Here is a 24,305-nt window from a genome sequence, read left to right as displayed (position 1 = left end):
TTTCCATATCATTACATTTATAGAGTATGAGATTTTTAATGGTTATGTAATGCTGTCATTACAATATAGCAACTTTGTTTAACCATTTCTTTTTATACATTTATAGTCTCAATTTTAAAAATTAATATTTTAATATGCCACAAAATGTATTATGAATATTTTTGTTCTAATTGCTACATGTTTAGAATATGTTTTTTCTATATTTAAATTATATATTTATTTTAAAAATAAAGACTTGATATACATTCCTTTTTTAGTAGAACTGTAGTAATATCCTTTATGAACAGTACAATGATACACTCATTGTGAAATAGAGCTATAACACAATAAATGTTTTCCTTTTTCTTCAGGAGAGAAGTATATAGTATTCTTCAAGCTGAAGGTATTTTACTTCCTCGTTATGCAATTTTGAACCGTGACCCAAATAATCCCAAAGGTAGAGTAAGAGATTTTAAGCAAGCTACTTTCTGTCATTCCGCATACTTGAGCCACTTCTATAGTTAAGTGGAAGGAATATAAAGAACTCACAGTATTCTATTCGTTCTTTTTTATTCAAAGACATGAATAAAAAAGCATTACATTCAGTTAAAATGTGACACTATAAGCTAAAAGGCTAATAATTAATAATTTAGGAATTATGCATTCTATTTTTCTTTGGTCTGTATACGACATCTCTGAGAATCATAAAGACTTAAAATTACATGCTTTAATAAATTAGTATTGATTAGGGATACACAAGTGATCCATCTGTGACTGTTGAATTAAGTATTAGAAACTTCATGCTAGACACAATTGAATTTCTGATGACTAGGAATTTTGAACTATTTCTACTTATTAATATTTTGAAGTACCCTTTGCTTCATTTTGGTTATCTAAAACAGTATGAAGCTATGCATGACTTAGTCTAAAAAGGCAACATAAATGTTTATCTATCTTAAGATTTGATATTCTGATAACAGTGTTTTAAGGAATTTTGATAACTTTATTGTACCTTAAAACAATGTATATTAAGAAATGTTATAACATTTATTATCTGTAAGAGGGAACATTGCTTGTTTGTCTAAAGGTGAAAATTTACTCTCTTATTGGATCACTTGCGTACTCTATATATTGGTTACTTTTCTAACTTAAGTAATTTCATGTTTTGTGGTTTCTGTGATAGGAATGATCCCATACATTTTTCAGAAAATGCTGGCATTCTGGAGTTATTTCTCAGTCTTTCTTGTTGGCATCATTTTGTATCTGTCTTTGAATTCTAAGGGACAGTGGGGTGAAATGGCAGGTCCATAAGATTTTAAAGAACAACTATAGTTCCTAATACCATGTATCATAAACGTGGGTATATGTTTGCATAAACATTTTTAATTAAAATCAAATCAGGACTTTATCCAAGGTTACTTTTCTTTGTAATCTATATTTGAGAAAAAAAGTTGTAAATAATATCTAGATAGTATACAGTATGTAATTTTGTTGCTATTCTGTTTAATTTATAGAATGCAGTCTGATTGAAGGGGAGGATCATGTAGAAGTGAATGGGGAAGTTTTCCAAAAGCCGTTTGTAGAAAAGCCAGTCAGTGCAGAAGATCACAATGTTTACATTTATTATCCAACATCTGCTGGTGGTGGAAGTCAAAGGCTTTTTCGAAAGGTAAACCATTGTTATCCTAGTGAATGCTGTTCTTCATACGTTGTATAAATTTTACTAAAAACAATCGAGTACTTAATAAAACTATGACTAAATGAGAATGTATCATTTAGACATAAATTAATAAAACTGATACCATGCTTGTTAGAAAAATCAAGGCATTATTTTGTTACTTAACGTTGTTTATGCAAAATTTCTACCTATAGAATACCATGAAGTTACTTGATTTTCTTTGTCTTCCATTTACATGTTGGTTATATAACAAGTTTAGGTAAAGATGAGTAGTCTTTTAGAAAAATAGCCTCCAAAATGGATAGTTTGTAGGAAAAGTAATACCAGTAACTTTTACATATATAAAAGTATTCTCAAAATTGGACCCATAATAAATAAGTGCAAATCAAGTCTAAAATATAATGACATTGAATTACTTTTTGTATTGGCAGAGATCAGAAGGCTTGAGGTAATTGGAAAACAAGTCCAAACGTTGTTGGCAGGAATGCGTTTGGTGTAGCCTCTTAGCAACATAATTTAGTAATATGTCAGGATTAAAAATCCACATACCCTTATAAATAATCAAGGAAATGCAAAGCAAGAACAAAGTGAGATACTATTTTATATCCATTAGAGTGACAAATCTTAAGTCTGACAATCCCAAGTATAGATAAGGATGTAGAGCAGTGGGAACTCTTAACACATTGCTCGAGAGACTATGAATTGTTAAAACAGTTTATAAAACAGGCTTTTGACATCTGTGTATGTTGAATATGAGCATATTTTATCACCTAGCAATTCCATTTCTAGTATATACCTTAGAAACACTTTTGCACATATGTGCCACACAGACACTTGTAAGACTGTTCTACTAGCTAAGGCTTAAGAAACAACCTAAATATACATTGCGAGGACAATGAATAAATTATGGTGTATTTATACAGTGGAAAATTCTATAATAGTAAAAATGAACAAACTAGAGTTAATGCAGCAACATGGTTGAATCTTAGAAACATTATTCTTAGGGTTCATTGTATTTTTAATGTTATTTAACTTACCTGTAAGTTACTATTATGGCAGACAATATTAGAGTGTCACCTTAATAGTAAGTGTTGTTAAATTTGTGGGTTAAAAAATTATTTTGGAAATATCTTAGCTGAAAATAGATGTTAAAAGGGTTATATTATAAAAAGGAGGGGAATCATTTAGTTGTTATATTGATGGACGTCTTTTGTTTTCAGATTGGCAGTAGAAGTAGTGTTTATTCCCCAGAAAGCAATGTACGAAAAACAGGCTCATATATATATGAAGAGTTTATGCCTACAGATGGTACTGATGTTAAGGTAGGATTGATTAAAGTATTTAGAATTTTAGAATTTAGAATGATAGCAGAAAAATATATTACCCTGTAATTAGCTATATCTAACCTCTGTTCTCTTTTTTTTTGATTAGGGATTCTTAATGTGTTTTGTACTATGAATGCCTTTGGCGGTCTGAAGCATATGGCCTTTTTTAAAAAAAAATGACTGCTTTAGAATAATGTTCTTAAATGCTTAAGATAAAACGTACAGGATTAAAAAGAAGATACATTTTATTGAAATATAGTTATCAAAATATTTAAAAACCAACTTTGTGATACAATAATATGTACGCCTCTTTAAAAGGACATTAAATCAAAATGTAGTGTGTAAAGGTCTAATAGCCACCACAGTTTCCAAGTGTCAATTAATGTAAGTGATGTTTTGAGATCTGTGACCACTGCCATGTGATTATAAAAATATGTGTGATTTCTCTTGGTGCAAATAAGATCTTAATTGCTTTATCTGCAGCCAGTCTGTCTAACCAGAGTGCTTTTTCTTAGAGCTAATCATGAACTTCTTAAAAATTTCTCTTGTGGAACCTCATTGACCACAGGAGAATAATCAGATTCACATGGCTGATATACAAGACACATACCACTCTGCCTTCTTTCCTATGGACCTTATTTGTTACAGTATCAACCGTACCAAATAACTTGCTCTGACCTGACTACATCATGCTGTTTCATGCCTCTGCCCTCTGTGTTTTTTGCCTTTGATTAGAGTGCCTTTCCCTCTCTTGTTCTACTTTCAAATTCATGCTCTCTCTCACCCCTTCCCTTTTTTAAACCTTTCTTTGGGCAGTTACTTCCTTCTGTAATATTTTTATAGTTATTTGTACCTCTCGTTTGTTAAACTAAAACAATTTAAGAAGGATCGTATCATACACATCATACTTTTCATTCCCTCACAATGCTCAGTACAATCTTTTTCTATAGAGTAGAACTTCACTTTACCAGTTCTGACATATAATTATTTATAACCTCTTCCAATGTATTAAAAATTTTGGCATGTAAATGAAAAGATATGTGAAAGAATGGTCAGGAGACTGAAGTATTTTCTATTATTTTTTTCTTTGAACTTGTTATCAGCGTGTGTGTGTGTATGTGTGTGTGTGTAGTTTTTAAATAAAATATATACTTTAACATTCACGAAAGGTTTATACAGTGGGTCCAGATTATGCCCATGCTGAAGCTCGAAAATCTCCAGCACTCGATGGCAAGGTGGAACGAGATAGTGAGGGAAAAGAAGTAAGATACCCTGTTATTCTCAATGCACGAGAGAAATTAATTGCTTGGAAAGTCTGCCTTGCATTTAAGGTGAGATGTGATACAGGCCACATAGATCCTTATAAAAAGAATTCTAATTTTCTTTTTTTGAGTTAAAGAGATGTTATTTCAGTTATAATTTAAAAGAGTTACATCTGAATGGTGTATGTACTTTTCAAGGGATTCTTGTAGTGCCAATAAAAATATAATAAATGAAGGCCTTTGTTTACCTATACCCTTTCTGTGTTATATATGCATAAGTAATTTATTTCATTTTTTTAATTTACTATTTAGTAAACTGATAATAATGCCCTTTTAGGCATTTGTAAAATTTGATATGTTTTAATTCTGGAAAACTGTAAATCTTAATTCAACTCAAACTTTAAAGTTTATAATTTATTTTAAATAGCAAACAGTTTGTGGCTTTGACTTATTACGGGCCAATGGACAGTCCTATGTCTGTGATGTCAATGGCTTCAGTTTTGTGAAGAATTCCATGAAGTATTATGATGATTGTGCAAAAATACTTGGGTAAGAATTTTCTCCTTCATATTTCTTCCTCTTTACCTTTGTTATAGCTAAAGCATTCTAGTTATTCAGAAACTAAATAATTCTAAACATCAAATGATTAGGATTTTGTAAGAACACTAGAATAAAAATCAGTGTTCATAAAATGATATCCCCAATGATAATGCCAAATCATGACTTGTACTTTGGGTTATCTGAAACAGATTAATTTATGACCAGTAGAGGTAAAGGCTTAAAGGCAGTTTGACTTCATAGATTTAGAAATGCTATAGTTCCATTCTCTTACTTATGGCACAAAATTAGCATTCATGAAAAAAGTAACCAGAGTAAAATAGAAATATTTGGAATTCAGGATTCTTTTGAATGATGCTGCTTTCTACAATCCTGTATTACTTAAAGATAATTTCATGAGATTATCAAGTGAAGGTAAAAGAAATGATTACATATAGAAATGCCATTTTTATGTTCTATGACCTGTTTGCTTATACCTTGATTTTGAAGATTTGTAAGACAACTTTTTAAACCATTTCAAAGTATGTATCACAAAGCCATAAGAAACTTACACTTTAAAATGTATTTTAATAATTGGAGTCAGCTTTCATAGTATATTTCAGAGAGTTGTGAACTTACCCTTAAAGCGAGTTTGGGAGAGCTTACTAAATTTTAGCATGAATAAACGCTAAATTTAAACAAAACCAAAAATATTTTATAATGACTTAAACATGTTTCCATTGTTAACCCTATTAGTAAAATGACAAAAATTTGTTTAAAATGGGCATGGTATTTAGAATAGCTTTGTAGATGATCAGTAACCTGGTGAGAAATAATTAGTGGCCACACAGAAGAGACAATCTTGGATTTCAGAACCTATGTAAAGTAGATATGCTACAGTTATAGTGAATTATTGGAATCTTTGTGATTTATATTTTTAAAACTAATGTATGTAAGTAAATAATTCCAAATTCATGGCATCCGTTTAGTGTGTTCTGATAACAGCAGTTTAGAACTCCTAATCTAGTTTGCTTTATCAGTATTGATTCTTTGGGTTAGTTTTTACAAGTATGTGCTCCTATCACAATCACTAGACATTTTGATTTTAACTCCCGTGATTCTCTTATTTATCATTAAGGATCCAGTTTTGTCTTAAAAGGAAATAATTTTTAATTTTTTTCTTTGTCTCAAAGTAATACTGTGATGCGAGAGCTTGCTCCACAATTTCATATCCCATGGTCAATACCTTTAGAAGCTGAAGATATTCCAATTGTTCCAACTACATCTGGAACTATGTAAGTTTGAATATGTTCATTTAGAAATTCTTTGGGTTTTCCCCATCAGTCTGTTCTATTGCAATCTAGATTCAATTTCTGAATGATTATTAGACATCTTACTCTATTTTCATATGATTCACTTTGCAGATTGAGAAATAAATTATATGCTTTTACAAGAGTCCACCTAGACTAAAACTGTTTTATATTGTTACCAATAAAATTCTGAGAAATGTTTGGATAATTATAGAACTGTTGAATTAAACATAAAAGTAAAGAAGGTGCCAACAGGTACATTACTTAAAGGTTTATAGTCAGTGGTCATACAATGTTGGTGCTCTCGGTATGTAAACAAAAAATACACAGTTGTATCCTGAGGTAAATTAATTAGGTCAATATTGCCAAAGTGTTTTCATAACATTCTACTAGTGAAAGTTACTGCTTGAAACTTACCTATTACTCAGGTGAGTTGACCAAATTCTTCATATTCACAGCTTAGAGATTTACATTAGCCTATTAAATGTTCTGAGAAATACTGACTTCGGGGAAAAAAACAAAAATATTTAATTTTGCTTTTAAGCCTGTAATTTCAAACTTATTTAACATAGAATTTTTCCAAGTTAACATTTAAAATCCTGCAGGATTGTGTTCTGTGGCTCACTGTTTGGCAAACACTAAATTATACCCTAGCATTTTTCCTAAGACAGTTATATTTTCCAGTAATTTGACTTTGAAAGACTTATTCTTCTTACATGGGTAAAATAAATATAGCAGCTATCAAGGAAAGCTTTATTTTATTTTGATTTAATGAAATCTCAGTCTATAATGACTTATGCTTTAGGGCAGGTGTTTAATGAAGTTCCAGAATTGCACTCCATTTACTTTTTTCCCAGCGTTAGTGTAGTTATCTCCTGAGAGGAAGCAAATATTTTATAGCTTAATATTATTCCACCGCTAGCTTCTTAGTCTTTTTAGGGTCTGATCTGATAAAATTAAGACTCATTGTTAGAAGTACTGTTCTCTTAGGGAAGATCTTGAAATGGTAAAAGATGGCTCTAAATAAATAATTAGATGTTGTATTTTTCTGCATTATACAATACAAATCTTTGTTAGAAAATTGATAACCTTTTTTTTTTTTAATTTTAGGATGGAACTTAGATGTGTCATAGCTGTCATACGTCATGGGGATCGAACACCAAAACAAAAAATGAAAATGGAAGTGAGGCATCAAAAGTATGTTTTAAGGGGAATAATTTAACACTCAGGAGATAATTTAAAATTCCTGATAGGTGATTAGCTGTTTTGACTAATATATCATATAGAAAACTGTACCATCATTTCTTGACCATTATATTTAAACCCCTGGACGCAAACAAAATTCACTTAAAATAATTTCATTTATCTACATCTGAAAATTAATTGTGGCTATATCCACAAATGCCCATCAGTCTGACCTGGCTTTCAGTTATTGTTGTAAAGGTGTTCTATATAATTTTGGTTTATTGTACTCTTACGTTGCTTTCTGACCTCTCAACCTTATAGAAGAAAATTAGTAGAATGAAAATTTATGTTTTTTCCATTCAGTATTTGATTTGAAAATAATAAAATTTGAAAACCCAAACCATTACATATGTGTTGAAACATTTTTTTAATATGTATATGTATACGGTGACTTCAGAGAATATATGGTATTTTTGTATTATAATCATAGTTTCAATCATGAGAAAACTTTTAAAAATAATCTAGTGATTATTAGTTTGATATGATTTAGGAAAATGCGAAGTTTTATCAATCAAAGTAGAGAAGCAACATGGTATAGTGAAAGAAGACACACAGTATTTGAAATCCAAAGACCACAAGTCCCATTTCTATTATTTATTATCGTTTTAGTTCCATATCTATTATCATTGATTTTAGTATATGGTGGTAATGTTAATTATTGCCAGTAACTAATAGTGCTCTTTCTTTTTTATAAGATTTTTTGATCTTTTTGAAAAGTGTGATGGATATAAATCTGGGAAATTAAAACTCAAAAAGCCAAAACAGTTACAGGCAAGTGCATTTGATTTCTTGTTGAGTTTTAAGTAGCTAATAGCAAAGTTACATAAAAATTCAGTTTCCTCTTAATTTATTTTATAGGAGGTGCTGGATATTGCACGACAACTTCTTACGGAGCTAGGGCAAAATAACGATTCTGACATTGAAGAAAATAAGCCAAAACTTGAACAACTCAAGACTGTGTTAGAGATGTGAGTATCTTTTGGAAACCCTTAATTTTGATAATGATTTATAGTGCTCTTTCTTTAATATGTGTGGCTTTCCATGTTAGAGTTTGATCTTTTGCTCTTTATCACTGTAGCTGAGGTGAAATTAGTGAAAGTCTAATGAGATTTTTATTTTTACTAGTGAGAAAATAGATTGTTGTATTGAAAGTTATTGTTTTAGCTTTATCCTTAATTTTATAAGAAGATCAAAAGAGGGCGTCAAATTTGGATCTTCAGTGAAATACTACTTAGAATGAAAGCTACATTGCTAACTTGACCACAGCCTCAGTGCCATTTAAATAAAAAAACAATTTTAAACTGTGCTTTAATCAAGTGAAATTGGTACCACCAATATTCCTGTTACAAGGCTTATTATTTTGACCACTTATAATCTTGTTAATATTTTCTTTATTTTTTTTAAGACACATACAGTTTTAGGTTTTTATATATTTCTATACTTTTTCGTCTCTTCAAATTGTCTAGCTTTTTGTAGAGAAACTTTTTCGTATTTTCATTTTTGATGTGGTTAGAATGACTATCTATGGTACAGATTTTCTACTGGCATATTTTGAAGAATTCAACAAGGTTTTACAAATAGAAGGTGGCCTCAAAGTGTACGGTTGTTTTTCTGTAGATGGATTTTAAATTTTTCTCTAGGAGCTCACTTTGAATGCTTACTGAGTATTTTCCATTCTGCTTGCCATTTTACTTTTCAGGTATGGCCATTTTTCTGGAATAAATCGTAAGGTCCAATTAACCTATCTCCCTCATGGTTGTCCTAAAACATCTAGTGAAGAGGAAGGTATGTTATTATTAATACCTATTGTGTTTTAATTAGATGTAGGGACTTAGTACTCATTTTTGATTGATTGCCTTTGGACTCTCTGTCTAATAGTATAGGGACTGGCATGCTGTTCAATGGAGTTTTGTTAACTTGCCTTCTATTTAAAGTATTGATTTTATTCTTTATCCTTAAAGGGTAGATTTTATTATTTTGACAACTTCGTAGGACTTCCCTTTTACTCTGAGGTTGTTTCAGAAAGCTTATTTATTTATAATTAAATGTTACTTAATGGGCCTCTTTCTTCCTCTTTTGGTAGAACAGGGCAGAGTATACAGGATGAAAGCTCAGAAAGACTCTTTGAAAAAATACACAATTAATGTGTTCTAAAATAGATATTTTCCTCCACGCAGTACATCAGAATAAGCATTTAAATAAAATTAGTCTTCTAAGAGCAGTCAGCGCAAAAGTCCATAAATTCATTTATTTTTCAGAAGAAAAATGGGCAGGGGTTAGAGAAACAATTTTATGTAGAAATGCAGATGCCCAATAAAATAATGTAATAAATAGTAATAATTACTCTTCCCTATCACACTGACAAAGGTTTTTTTTTTGTTTTTTTTTTAATAATACTAGTTTCAGATAGGGTTTTCTTATTTTATTCGTTTTCAAACTGGTAAAAAAAATGCTGATGAAAATATAGTGCAGCAGGATTTCAGTCTAATGGTCGGAGTATAAACTGATATAACTCTTTGAACAGTAATTTGCCAATATATGTATATCAAAACTTCAAAAAGTGTTCATATGCTTTGACCTTAATTCTACTTATACAAATTTATCCCAAGGAAGTAATCAGATATTCAGAAAAAGATTAATCTGTCAGAATATTCACAATGGCATTATTTATACTAGCAAAAGTTGAAGTAGTAATAACATGCAAACACAAGTTTGATTATGTTGGTCTTTATATATTTATTTAAAAATTTGATGTGTTGCTCTCTTGTCACATTTTGTGATTAATAGCAATAAGTTTAATTTCCTATATCTTAATATTTAGGATCAAAACATTTTATAAATAACTATAATAAAAAAGTCATTTAACTGTCCTTCCATAAATTAATATTGGTCTGCATGGTAAAGCACGTGCAACTACTAACTAGCCCCAGGGGAAAGGATGATTTTCTATCACTTTTAATGAATCATCATTAAGTTCTTTTGCGCTTATATTGTTTATTTTTAAATTACCTTTGTTTCTGTAACACAATCTTAGGACATGATAAAGGGCAGCTCAGAATTAAGTACTGAAACTCATTCACTTATGCTACCTCCCTTGTGTCTGAGCAAACACTTGGTCTGGAACATATAGTGATTCCACAATTCCAAGTTTTATTTATTAATTTATTTTTTAATTGCTGTTGAGATGCAATTAATATTATATTAGTTTCAGGTGTATAATATAGTGATTAGACATTTCATAATTCCAATTTTAAAAGCTGCTCTTAGCTACATTTTATTGTGTATCTCACCCATAAATTTAAATTGTAATATATATTAGGCTCTATCATCTCCCATCTTCCTAAAGATTATGCAAATCACTAATTCATAAGCATGAAAAAAGAATGTATCTTCACTTCAGTTAACATTACCTTCTGTGTGACAACACTGCAGAAGGCTCTTGATGTAAAGACAAGATCCGGATCCTGTCATCAAGGAGCTCTTAATCTAGCATATTTAGCATAATTAAATACATTGGGCAAATACCATTGCTGTCGTACTACTATGATAGCAGCAAAAGAAGACGCAATATCTCCTTTCAGAAAACTGGGAAAGAACCTTCTTCCTAAAATGTGGAGGAGATTTTGAAATTTTAGTAAGATCTTAACAAGTGGATCAAGGGGTATTCCTAACAGAAACAACAGCCTACAAAGGTAGATACGAGTACATTTAAGGAATAAAATAATACATAAGGGGTATATTCTACTGCAAAAGAGAGGACAAAGAAAAAATTAATCTTGAAATATGTCTGTTTAAAAGAAACAAATTTGACACTTGCTTTATCCATTTTCATATACCTTAGACAGCCGAAGAGAAGAACCATCCTTACTTTTGGTTCTAAAATGGGGAGGAGAACTAACCCCTGCAGGCAGGGTCCAAGCTGAAGAACTTGGAAGAGCTTTCAGGTGTATGTATCCTGGAGGTCAAGGTAAATCTTGGAGTTTCTCTAATTTGGTTGAATTTATACACTGCGTTTTCAAATCCTCTTTTATTTTGAGATGTTATTAAATATTTATAGAAATACAGTGAGATAAAAATATAGCTTAAGTGATTTGAGGATTTATTTTCAGGAGATTATGCAGGATTTCCTGGTTGTGGTTTACTTAGACTTCATAGTACCTACCGACATGACCTCAAAATATATGCCTCTGATGAAGGACGAGTGCAGATGACTGCAGCCGCTTTTGCAAAGGTATAAATAAATGCTTTTAGAATTACTAGAATGTTCATCCAATATTGCATTTTAAAAAGATTTTTACTAAGGCAATATTTTGAAATTCTAAATTTGAAAATTCCAACTAAAACCCTGAAATGGCAGTGATAAAACGTATCATTGATAAAGTTTACTCATTGTAAATAGTGAGCTTATGCCTTATAAAATTCAACCTGTAACAAAATAATTGCGATACTTTTCTATTGTTTTGCGTGCTAATTTTTAAATCTGTGTTGGCTTTGTTTACTATGTTTAGGGGCTATTAGCTCTGGAAGGAGAGCTGACACCCATTCTGGTTCAGATGGTAAAAAGTGCAAATATGAATGGTCTTTTGGATAGTGACAGTGACTCTCTAAGCAGTTGTCAGCAACGCGTGAAAGCGAGACTTCATGAAATACTTCAGAAAGACAGAGATTTTACTGCTGAGGATTATGAAAAGGTGGGTCTTAGCAAACTCTTGTACGTGTGAAATATGCACACACAGAAAAGTGCTTAAAACACAAACTTAGTCTTTGTTGTATTATAAAGCAAATACTCATAATCATCGCCATCCAGATAGAGAACTAGAACATTGGAACAACTTTAGCCCCTGAGTACCCCTCCCCAACTGCAACCCTTTCCCTAGAAATAACTCTTAGAAATAACTACTATCCTGACTTTTTACATGGCTCTTTTTTATGGTCTTGTCACAACCAGCATTCGTATTTGGATAAGTGTGCATCTCTACTGTAAGTCTCAGTTTGGGCTATTTTTTAAGCCTTGTATAATAAAACATGTTTTCTTTTATGTCTGGCTTCTTTTGCTCAAGATTATGTTCATGCAATTCATCCATATTTTTGAGAATTTCAATATTTAATAATCATCTGTAGGATTTTATTTCAGGGCTTGGCAAATTTTTCCTGTAAAAACCAGATAATAAATATTTTAGGCTTTGCAGATCACATGTTATCTCTTATTGCATCTCTTTTCTAACCACCTTTTAAAAATGTAAAAACCATTCCTAGCTCATGGGCTTTGCCACAGGCAACATTCAGCCTGCAGGCCATAGTTTGACCCATGTTCTATTTTATGAATATACTACAGTTTATATATGCTTCTACTGTTGTTACAGTTTGGGGCTATTATGATTAATACGGCTATGAATATCCTGGATGCCTCCTAGTACATATGAGGATATGTTTCTCTTGGTTATATTCTAGGAGTGTAATCGTGACCCACACAATATGCCTATATTTCAGTATTACTAGATAATGTCAAACTGTTTTCCAAAGTCATTGAACCATTTCAAGTCCCCCCATGAGAATTGTCATTGTTCTGCATAGTCTCAATTCCTGTTATTCTCCGACTATTCAATTTTGGCCATTTGGAAGGTGGATGTATAGTAGTACCTCATTGTTGTTTTAACGTTTTTGATAATTATCTTTCATGAGGACTTCTTTTCAAGTCTCCATCCTTTCTTTCTACTAGTTGTGTTTTTCTTTTTCAGTGGTGCAAGGTCTCTGTATATTTTGGATATGAGTCTTTTTTATAAGTTTCATAAATACTACCACCTATTCTGAACCTTAATGACGTCTTTTGTTAAGCAGAAGTTCCTATCTTTCATAAAGTTCAGTTTTCTCCTTTATGATCAGTGCATTTTTAACATATTGTTTATAACATCTTTACTGTTTTACCCTTCATATTTATCTGCAATCCAGCTAAAATTGGCTTTTGTATGTGCTATAAGGTAAGGATGTCAAAATTGATATTTTCCCCCAACTATATGTACATCCTAGTGTCTCAGTACCACATGCTGCAAAGACCGTCCTTTCCCCACTACTTTGTAGTACTGTCTTTGTCGTATGTGTGTGGCCTGTTTTTTAGACTATATTCTTTTGTGAATCTTTGTGCCATTGAATAAGATCTCCCAAATCCTACATGGTTCCTTCTTCAAGCTTTTTTCGGCTTTTTTTTTTTTTTACATTTCCATATAAATTGTAAAATAAGCTGGTCAAAAATCCTGTTAGGATATTGATTTAGATTGCATTAAATCTGTAGTTTATGAAAATTTATATCTTTTTACAATTTTTTCATGCAATTTTAAATGGTATCTCAAAATTTTATTTTCTAATTGTTGCTGCTATGTAGAAAAAATTTTAATATTGACTTTATATGCATCAACCTTATTGAACTCATTTATTAATTTAATAATTTATGGTTTAGGGTTTTTTTTTGACCCTTTAAAAGCATATCCACATGTTTTCCTTTCCAATTCTTATGTTTTTTATTATTTTTCTTGCCTTACTTTAATAGCCAGCACCTTCAAAACAGTGATAAATAGAAGTGGCATTTCTTCTCCGTGATCTCAAAGGAAAAGCTTTTAATACTTGTCCATTAAGTATGATGTTTTCTGTAGATTTTTTTTATAGCTACTCTTTTAAATATAAGGAAGCTTTCTATTCTGTTCCTATTTGTCTAAGATTTTTCTCATGAAAAGTTATTGAATTTTATATTTTCTTTTCATCTATTGTATCATATGATTTTTGGGGATGTGAAGCTACCTTAGTCCCTAGAATAAGCTCAACTCTTTTTACGTATTTTTAAAAAATATATATATGACTGGTTTGGGTTTCCCAGTATTTTTCGTTAGGAGTTTTACATCTCTGCTCATGAGTTAGATTGACTTTTTTATTCTTGTTATATCTTTGTCCGCTTTCAATACCAGGCTTATGCTAGTATCATAAAATTAGTGAGTCCTCTTTTGGGGGAATAGTCTGTGTACTTATGTTACATTAAATGTTTGGTAAAATTTACTGGTAAATCCTGTGATAAATTCTATGGGCATTTTCTTTGTGGGAAAGTTTGTAATTATGGATTCCAGAGTAATTTAGTAGTTTTCAGTTATTATGTCTCGTGTCAGTATTAAGTTGCATTCTTCCAGATGTTTGTTTATAATATCCTCTTTATGTTATTTGTAAGATCTTTAGGATCTGTAGAGACATCCCTTTTTGTTTCATGACATTATACCATTTTTTTCTTGATCAGTTTTACCATGGTTGATCAATTTTATTCGTTCAACGAACTATCTTTCAAATTTGTCAGATTAGTTGGCCTTCTGAATTATGTGTTTCTCTTCTATTTTGTTAATTTTTACTGTTTAATATTTTATTCCTTCTATAATTTTATTTTGCTCTTTTTCTAATTCTCAGAAACTAATGTCACGAGGTGAATGTTTATTAACTCATGAATCTTTTCTGAAATAAATACACTAGGCCGTACATTTTTCTTTATGCACTGTTTTGACAGTATTTATAAATTTTGAGTTTTATGCAATTTGGTGCATTTTCTTATTTGATTTTTTCTTAGATCATAGATTATTTAATAGTTTATTTTTAAAGTTTTTAAAGTTTCTAAATCTATGGCATTTTTCAGTTATACCTTTGTTGTTTTTAACTGTTTTTAACTGTTTATCATTTTAGATAAAACAAAAATTCTTGATTTTTTTCATTTGTTTTTCTTTTTTTATTGTTGTATGTTAAAATTTTCCACTATAATTGCATTTTTCTTGTCTTGTTAGTTCTCTTAACTCTTGCTTTACATATTTTGATACCATGTTATTAGATGCATACAAATTTTGGATTGGTATATTTCAATCAGTACTTCTTTGACTCAAAGTTTACTTTCTCTGACATTAATATGGCTACAACAGTTTTTTTTTTTAATTTGGTGTTTGCATAGTATGTCTTTTTACTTTCAGTATTTCTGAAACTATTTCTTAACTGTATCTCTTAAAGTCTGCATATGGTTGTTTCTTAAACAATTTTGAAAATCTATGTTGAGGGCAGTCATTCCATTTATATTACAAATTTATATGTACATCTATTTTCCTTTTAAGAGCTTTATATTTGTACTGCCTGTTTTTCTCTCCTTTCTTGCTTTGTTGCAAATAATACTTTGTTTGATTCTCTGTTAGTTTGCATTTTTTATTAGATTTTACTATTTGTTTTGTCATTATCCCAGAGATAACAATAGGCTTCTATGACTTCTAAAACTTGAATGTTTACATCATGCTTTCACTCTTTCCTTGGACAATGCAAAGACTCTAGAATAGTACAGAGTACTTTTCAAACTTTAACTTGCATAAGAGTCATCTGGGGTTTTGTAAAAAATGCAAATTCTGATTCATCATATCTGGGGTGGGGACTGAGATTCTGCATTTTTAATAAGCTTCCTGTTGATGCCATTGCTGCTTGTCCTTGAGCTATACATTTAGCTCAAGGCCTAAAATCATTATAACATTTGCCCAGCTTGCAATTTGTATGCTATTAATATTGTTTTTTGTTTGTTTGTTTTTATAATAGTCTGTTTTTCTGGGCGGGGAGGGGAATAGGACTTTATTGGGGAACAGTGTGTACTTCCAGAACTTTTCCATGTCAAGTTGTTGTTTTTTCTTTAGTTGTGGAGGGCGCAGCTCAGCTCCAGGTCCAGTTGCCATTGTTAGTTCCAGGGGGTGCAGCCCACCATCCTTTGCAGGAGTGGAGGATTCAAACCGGCAACCTGTGGTTGAGAGCCCGCGCTCCAACCAGCTGAGCCATCTGGCCACCTGGGAGCTGAGCGGCAGCTCATTGACTTCATTCTAGTTGCGGAGGGTGTAGCTCACTGGCCCATGTGGGAATCGAACCGGCAGTCCCGTTGTCCAGAGCTTGCGCTCTGACCAACTGAGCCACCCGTCTGCCCAATATTGTTTATTTTTATTCTGTATTTTTTAAACCCCACAATATGTCATTATTATTATTTATACAAGCAGTATTCATTTAGATTTATCTATGAATTTACCCTTTTAATTGAATTTTTTCTGAATTTTATAGTTTGCATTTAAGATAATTCTCTTTCTGTTTGAAGGACAATGCAATAATTCTGTTAATCTACTCGTGATTAATTCTTTTTTGTTTGTCTGAAGATGTTTTCATTTTAACTTTACTCTTGGGTATTTTTTACTGGGTATAGAATTCTAGAATGGCACTTTCTTTCATTGCATTGAAGTTGTTTCCTATCTTCTAGCTGCCAATGTGTACCTTGAGAAGTTAGCTGTTGATCTTATTATTGCACCTTTTGAAGATAATTTCTTCTTCTTAATAAGTTCTTCTGGCCAGTTTTAACATTTTATTTTTATCATTGGTTTTCAGTAGTTTTTCTATTGTGTTTCTAAGTTGTTTCATTATCTTCTAGCTGCCAGTGTTTACCTTGAGAAGTTAGCTGTTGATGTTATTGTACCTTTTGAGATAATGTCGTCTTCTTAATAAGTTCTTCTGGCCAGTTTTAACATTTTATTTTCATCTTTGGTTTTTAGTCGTTTTTCTATTGTGTTTCTAAATGTAAATTGCTTTTTAACTTATCCTAATAGTTTGTTAGGATTCTTGGATCTTTGGTTTCAGTTTTGGAAAGTTGTTTTAAGTTTTTTGGGGTTTTTTTTGTTGTTGTTTTTTTTAAAATATTGCTTCTATTACCTTCCGGGTCTCTAAATGTTTGCTAGAACTTACTCTTACCCTTTCTTTTGATTTTTTTTTTCATCCTTTTATCGGTATGCTTTATTCTGGATAAAATCTCCTACCCTGTCTCCAATTTACTGAATGTATCTCTGGCTGTATCAAATGTGCTATAAATTCAGCCAGTATATTTTTCAATTCCAGAATTTCCATTTGCTTTTTTTAAATATAATTTATTGTCATTTCTTTTTTCAATAATTTGCAGTTCTTTGATGATTTTCAGTGTTTCCTTTTATCCTCTTGAACAGAAGAAGTTTATTTTCTTACTGTTTGATGATTTTATTACCTGGAGTCTCCTTGGTTCTCTTTGTGTTGCCTATTCTGCTGATTGGCATCCATACCATTCCGTTTTCTTGTGTACCTGAACATCTTTAATTATGGATGGATTTTTTTATTCATTTGTGGAAATAAATTGAATTTAAGATTATATCATCATCTTCCAATAAGATTTTTTTATTTGTTTCTACTATGTGCCTGTGGACACTGCAATCTAGGATTGCTTTCATCCAGTTTAAGAACAGATCTTTCTGGGTCAACAGTTCACCTAAACTTGGTCTGCAGTTTCTTGATGGATTGATTTGCTTCTGATTCACCCTCACTTTTTTGAACCCTAAATACAGAGAGTTTACCAGTGTTCCACCTTTGAGAACCCTCACTTCACTTTTGTCCCCTTAACCTAACAAGGCTATTAAAGTTCTACTCCACTTTTCTGTTGTCTATACAGGATCAACAAATGTCTCCAGTACAGAAATAGCCTTAACTGCCGGAATCACTCTCTACATTACTGACCTATGAGTTTTGGTTCTGTAATTTATTATTGTATCTCTCATATACCTTAAAGCAGAAGTATAGAAGTTGTTTGCCCAAGATTATTGCTTATATTTGATGATTAGATTAGATGCAAACTACCTATTTCACCATAACAAGAAGTGTAATTCCATTTTGCATTTTTCATTTCTGTAGAAACTTGTTTGATGGGGTTAAATAACTTGCCAAGCTAAGCGTCAAAACTGGAATTTGAGCCTATGTTCTCATAATAGCTTTTGTAGATTTGGGAAAAATCTCATCACCAAGGGTGTTTAAGAGCATGATGTTTAAGAGCACCAGCTCTATAGCCAGAATACCCGCATTTTTTATCCTACTCTTCACATACCAGTGGTTTGATCTTGGGCAGTTTGCTTAACCTCTGTTAAGTACCTCATCTGGAAAAATAAATGATGATGATAATAGAGTCTTAGGGTTATTACATGTAAATATATGTGAAATGGTTAGAACCTTATTTGCACATATTAAGTGAGTCAGCAAATTGCCACCGTAAGTTAGAATAAAATGTCATTGTAAGATTACTTCTGCTACATTTTATCTGTGAATAACTTAATAATAGCTAAAGTTTAGTAGTTTTTAATATGAAATTCTGAGGTTTTTGCTTTTGTTTGATTTTATTACTATATTTTGGGGGTCATCTTAATTTATGGTGTGGAATTATTCTCTAGCTGCTGGAAAATTTTGTATATTGTTCTTTTGGGCAATTGGGCATAACCAGGTATAAAATGTATACTTTACTTACTTGTAGCTTACTCCATCTGGAAGCATTTCTCTTATCAAATCAATGCATTTAATTAAAAATCCTGTGAAGACGTGTGACAAAGTATATTCCTTGATACAAAGTTTGACTTCTCAAATCAGACATCGCATGGAAGATCCCAAATCATCAGGTAAATACTGTTTTTCTTAGAGCATAAAACAAAACTTACTATCCAATTACTAGAAATGTTTTAAAATATGATGCACCAATATTAAGAAATGAACGCTTTCGTACTAAATCTAAGTATAATATGAATTAATATATATCCAGCAAAAAAAATAACTCAGTTATAGTTGCTTTTTTCCATGAAAAAGATAATAAAACATTCATCTATGATTAATTATGTAGCATTACCATATAGCTAAGCAGGAAATAGGCAGAATAATAAGAAAAAGCAAGCAGTAGGAAGGTGGTGTGGGCTTTGATTTTAAGACTAGCTTGGTTAATAACTTGGGCAACATCGACATCTTAGATTGCTTACTGGTGAAAATGGATCCTTTGAGCTGTTTGATTTTTAGGGTCCCTTTCTGGTAATGGCTGTCTATTCTGTTAGTGATGTGAATCTAATGAAAATAATAAGTAATAATCTAATCAAAGTAGTAATTTAAAATTCAGAATTGAAAATGTATTAGCTTAAAAGAATTTCGTTATAATTATTGTTGTTTTTTTCTTATTGAAATATGTAACATGTAGCATGTTCCTAACCTATGTATTTATACCTTTATTTAAGTCAACAAAATATCTGGTTACTAATATTATATGCCTATGGTAACATTTCCTAACTTAACAATTTTATCTTTGACATTTTAAAAAGTTTTAGTTATCAACTTTTTAATATAGTCTTAATTTGATTTTTAATTAATATACTAAAAATGTTATGTTGTTTTAGATATTCAGCTTTACCATAGTGAGACATTAGAGCTTATGCTACGTAGATGGTCCAAGTTGGAGAAAGACTTTAAAACAAAAAATGGAAGATATGACATTAGTAAAATCCCTGACATATATGACTGTATAAAATACGATGTCCAGCATAATGGTTCCTTGAAATTAGAAAATACAATGGAATTATATAGGCTTTCGAAGGCATTAGCAGACATTGTTATCCCTCAGGTAAGTAATTCCTAGGAATCATTTTTCTTATGTGTTGTATAGATACTTTACAAATGTCTGTCAGTGTATAAAAGATAGCTGATTTTCATGTCCATATAAAACCCATAACTTTAAAAAGGAAAGTAAGTAATTTTGTATTTATATTTTAAACTTTGTATTTGTTATATTAAATAATTACTTGATTTTCTCACAGTTTGATTGTACTAACTTTTGAAAATTTAAGAATTGATACTCCCAAAGAATAATAATGTACTAACAAAACAAGACAACTGAAAACAGGATGGACTAAATTACTTAAGTATTTATTGGACACCTATTGTATACCAACCAGCTGTATGCTGTGGAAATGAGTGGGGAGTGGGAGAAAAAGGTAGTTGTGGCCCTATGTACCGTGTTTCCCCCCAAAATAAGACCTAGTCAGACCATCAGCTGTAATGCATCTTTTGGAGCAAAAATTAATATAAGATCTGGTCTTATTTTACTATAATATAAGACCAGGTCTTTAATATAATGTAATATAATATAATATAATATAATTATATAATATATATAATGTAATAACATAATTATATATAATTTATGTAACATATAATAATATATAATAATTATATACTATAATTATATAATATATAATACCAGGTCTTATATTAATTTTTGCTCCAAAAGACACATTAGAGCTGATGGTCCAGCTATGTCTTATTTTAAGGGAAACATGGTAGATTTTACAATTCTTTTTACTTTATGTGAAAGTATTTTGAAAATATTATTTAGAGGTCAATATGTAAGTAGTTATTGGTAGGGAGGAGTGTTCATGGGTCTTTTTACTATAGGAAAATAAAAATAAAGGTAAAACAAGAATTCACGTAACTGAAATACAATTAAGTGGAGAATCAGATTGATACTAAAAACATAGTGACAAGACAAGTTGAGATAACAGATACGTTAGAAGAAAATAGTTCAAGATGCCCTTTCTGGACCTTTTTTCATCTCAATTACTAGAAGATTATTTGGATATTATAAAGGGGGAGTAGATCAGGGATTCTAGTTGTGAACCAAAGTTAAGAAGCAGAAAAAATGAAATACGTGAAAAGTATAAAGAGTCTCACTAAAAGTAGCCTCACTTAAAAATATTCATATATAAAAAATGGCTAAAATAATGTTTTTTCCCTAATATTCGAAGAAAGTCCAGGAAAAATTAAAGACTGAAAACCTGGGAATTCAGACAGTATGCAAGTTACCTATAGTTATTTGTGTAAATGTTAAAGATTAGCTTATTTCAGCGTGAAAGAGCAACTGTTTATTTGGTCAAATACATAATAAAGACAGTTTTAGGTATGTTGTGTGAATAAATGATTTGCAAACATGAATTGTTTTTAAAAGAGAGGATAAAAATATCTCAAACTGGAAGAATGTCTTAGGGCCTACTTTAAGAAACACTGACTTAGAAAACAAGGACTTTATTTACTAACAACTTTTGTTTATTAAATGGAAGAGAAACTTTATTTTACAGAATAAAGAGTTTTATTTTTATAATTAAGGTGTTTTAAGATTACCATCAAAGTGAATATACTGTATTCTGTAAAACTCAGTTTTAGCTACAGGTGTAGACAGATGATCATTGTTCTAACACTGATTATAACTCATTCAGTAAAGTTACTAAATCAGCATACATCTTTGTTACAAAATTCAAGATAGAGAATTCATTCAAATCTTTCTTATTAAAGATTCTGAGAAGAATGGTTACTGTTAATTCTGGTAAACATTATTAATTTGCATTGGAAGTATAAATAAGACCCTGATTTTTTCTTTATTTTGGATTGCATTGACATTAGTCCATGCTCAGTACATTTTAGTTATACTTATTCCTACAATGGAGATTATTTAAAAGTACATTTTTTAACAGATAAGCTGTAAATACAAGACCCTTTTAAGTATTTATTTGGCTGTATGCTTTTTTTCAAGGTAGGCTTTCAATATATCTAAATGTATTACCTACTCCGTGCCTTAATAAATACACAAATGATTTGTTATACTTAATATCAAGCGTCTTTCTCAGTCATGTATACTAAACATTTTAAAATTGGGAATGAAAAATTTGTTTCTAAGAGTTGGCATTGAAAGAGTACTCAAGTATTAATGGGGTTTTAGATGATAATTTCTCCTACTTTTTGTGTATGTATTTTATTTATATTGCTCACATAGACAAAGAAATTTCTCACCATCTCCTTAAATATTTATAATGAATTTTTTTAAAGTATTGTAATTAGAAGAAGCACTAAAAATTAGAATAGTTAGGAAAGATTTGAGACATCATTTGTATCTTTTAAAGTAATTCATAATGCTTAGTTGTTCTCAGTCTCTATTACAGTAATTGTTTTTTGATGTAATTAGGTTAGATTTTCACAATAACAGTCTGAAGACATCTCCAAAATTATCTTTCTTGGACACATTATTTATCTTTGAATTCTTGGGACTCTTCAGACAACATTATGCCCCAGCTTCCAAAAATCAAAGTCTTATTTTGGTTAAAAACAATTAAATGTTGGTAAATTTATAAGTTTAAAATCAGACGTTTTTTTGTATACTTTCTTGGAGTTTTGAGATTATAAATTGAGGGAGGAGGAGACAATTTGGGATTTACCTTCGTAACTTTTTTACTTGATATTCCTTATTGTAGCCAAAACTTGGGATTTCTTTTTAAATGAACATCGAATTCTGTTCAGTAAATATTTTGTTCCTTTTAGCCTTTGTTCCTTTAGCCTTCATAAATCCAAAACCATGGACAAAATTTAGGCCTTTGCAATCCCTGAACAAATAACTAAAAATTCTAACTGCATTTATAGTACTTATAATGAAACTGTAGTTTTTAATGGGAAAAAATGATTATTTTACATAGAGTAGGCTCCCTTCACCTGTGGTTTGCTTTCTGTGGTTTCAATTACTCATGGTCAACAGCAGTCCAAAAATATTAAACAGAAAATTTCAGAAATGAACAACTCATAAGTTTTAAGTTGTGCACTGTTGTGAGCAGCACGGTGAACCCTCCCTCCTGCCTGGGACATGAGTCATCCCTTTGTCCAGCATGCACACCCTCCTGTTAGTAACTTAGTAGCCATACTGATTCCCTGATCAACTATTGTAGTCAACTGTGCTTGTGTGCAAGCAACCCTTATTTTACTTAACAATGGCCCCAAAGCACGAGAGGAAAGATGCTGCCAATTCAGATATGACACAGAGCAGCATAACGTGCTTCCTTTAAGTAAAAAGGTGCGTACAATACAGTTAGATATTTTGAGACAGAGAGAGACCACATTCACACAACTTTTATTACAGTATATTGTTAAAATTGTTTATTTTATTATATTGTATTTTTGTAAAAATAGAACCAGAAAAAGCATGCTGTTTTATAACCTGATTTTTTTCTTTCACTTAGCATCAAGGACCTCTTTCCATGTCAGTAAAGCTATTTGTACATCATTATTCCTGATGGCTGAATAGTGTGATGTAATACTAACTTATTTAATCACTTTCTTGCATTTGGAAATCTGGATTCTTTTAATATTTTTCAGTGTGTGTGTGTGTGTGTGTGTGTGTGTGTGTGTGTGTGTGTGTGTGTGTCTATCTTTACATGTACTCAAAACTATTTCTGTAGCTCCAGAAATCTTTGACTGGTTTTCTTCCAAATGAGCAGTGTATAAGAGTATGTATTTTATCACACCTTGCTAACAACAAAAATTTTCCCTGATTTTTAATTCCAGCATTTTCCTTGTATTTAGGCATACATATACACAATTGCATTTATATCCCTTTTGCATATCTAATTCGTAGTTACCTATGTTGGCAAGATTATTAAACCAACCAAGCTTCAGTGTAAGGTAAATGACGTCAAAAAGTTCCGTTTTCATAAATCTTCCATCTGTAATCAATCAGTCTTTTCTTTATTTGGCAGATCTTGAGATCTATTATACATACTCATGTTTGACCATCTGGAAATACCTGATAGCAGGAGGTAGCCTTTAAATTCAGGTATCCCAGAATGTATTTGGAGAGAGAGAGAGAGGATATGCCTATTTTTTCCTTCCTTCTCTCTACTTTCCCTTTTTTTCCTCTCTGTCCGCCCTACATCACTTTTTGCCCTTTTCCTTTATCTGCCTTTTGCCCCCTCCCTCCATTCCATCTGCGCACACATCACAGATTTTCCTCTTCTCCTATAAGGTTCTTTTCTATCTACCTCTTTGAACTGTATTTTTTATTACAATTATTACAATTAATATGTTTTCTTGATATTTTAGATCGCAATTTCTCACAGATTTTCCTCTTCTCATATAAGGTTGTTTTCTATCTACCTCTTTGAACTGTAATTTTTATTACAATTATTACAATTAATACGTTTTCTTGATATTTTAGATCGCAACTTCTCATAAATTTAATTAACCCATAATAATTATAGATATCATGAAATTAGGTAATTTCAGGGCATATTTTGCTCACCAC

General features: G+C 31.0%; 1 protein-coding gene across 22 annotated transcripts in view; it reads left to right on the top strand.

Annotated features, from left to right (window-relative positions):
* Window positions 1-24,305, top strand: part of PPIP5K2 (diphosphoinositol pentakisphosphate kinase 2) — a 62,114-nt gene that overhangs the window by 11,519 nt on the left and 26,290 nt on the right. For 16 of the 22 annotated variants that reach the window (XR_013993593.1, XR_013993594.1, XM_081052927.1 and 13 more), the window contains exons 5-19: window positions 351-436; window positions 1,494-1,648; window positions 2,878-2,979; window positions 4,152-4,313; window positions 4,672-4,793; window positions 5,975-6,076; window positions 7,202-7,288; window positions 8,032-8,107; window positions 8,195-8,304; window positions 9,036-9,121; window positions 11,178-11,303; window positions 11,446-11,567; window positions 11,845-12,027; window positions 18,687-18,828; window positions 19,588-19,811. Coding sequence is in view for 20 of the 22 variants with exons in the window: in XM_081052927.1 (XP_080909053.1) it covers window positions 351-436; window positions 1,494-1,648; window positions 2,878-2,979; window positions 4,152-4,313; window positions 4,672-4,793; window positions 5,975-6,076; window positions 7,202-7,288; window positions 8,032-8,107; window positions 8,195-8,304; window positions 9,036-9,121; window positions 11,178-11,303; window positions 11,446-11,567; window positions 11,845-12,027; window positions 18,687-18,828; window positions 19,588-19,811 (1,885 nt within the window). In the remaining 2 variants the exon portion in view is untranslated. The remainder of the gene's footprint in view (window positions 1-350; window positions 437-1,493; window positions 1,649-2,877; window positions 2,980-4,151; window positions 4,314-4,671; window positions 4,794-5,974; window positions 6,077-7,201; window positions 7,289-8,031; window positions 8,108-8,194; window positions 8,305-9,035; window positions 9,122-11,177; window positions 11,304-11,445; window positions 11,568-11,844; window positions 12,028-18,686; window positions 18,829-19,587; window positions 19,812-24,305) is intronic. The other 6 variants (XM_081052931.1, XM_081052929.1, XM_081052922.1 and 3 more) reach the window with 1 other exon arrangement.

Source organism: Rhinolophus hipposideros (genome assembly GCF_964194185.1).
Source record: "Rhinolophus hipposideros genome assembly, chromosome: 7".
Classification (NCBI taxonomy): Eukaryota; Metazoa; Chordata; class Mammalia; order Chiroptera; family Rhinolophidae; genus Rhinolophus; species Rhinolophus hipposideros.
This window is presented reverse-complemented; position numbering and strand designations above follow the sequence as displayed.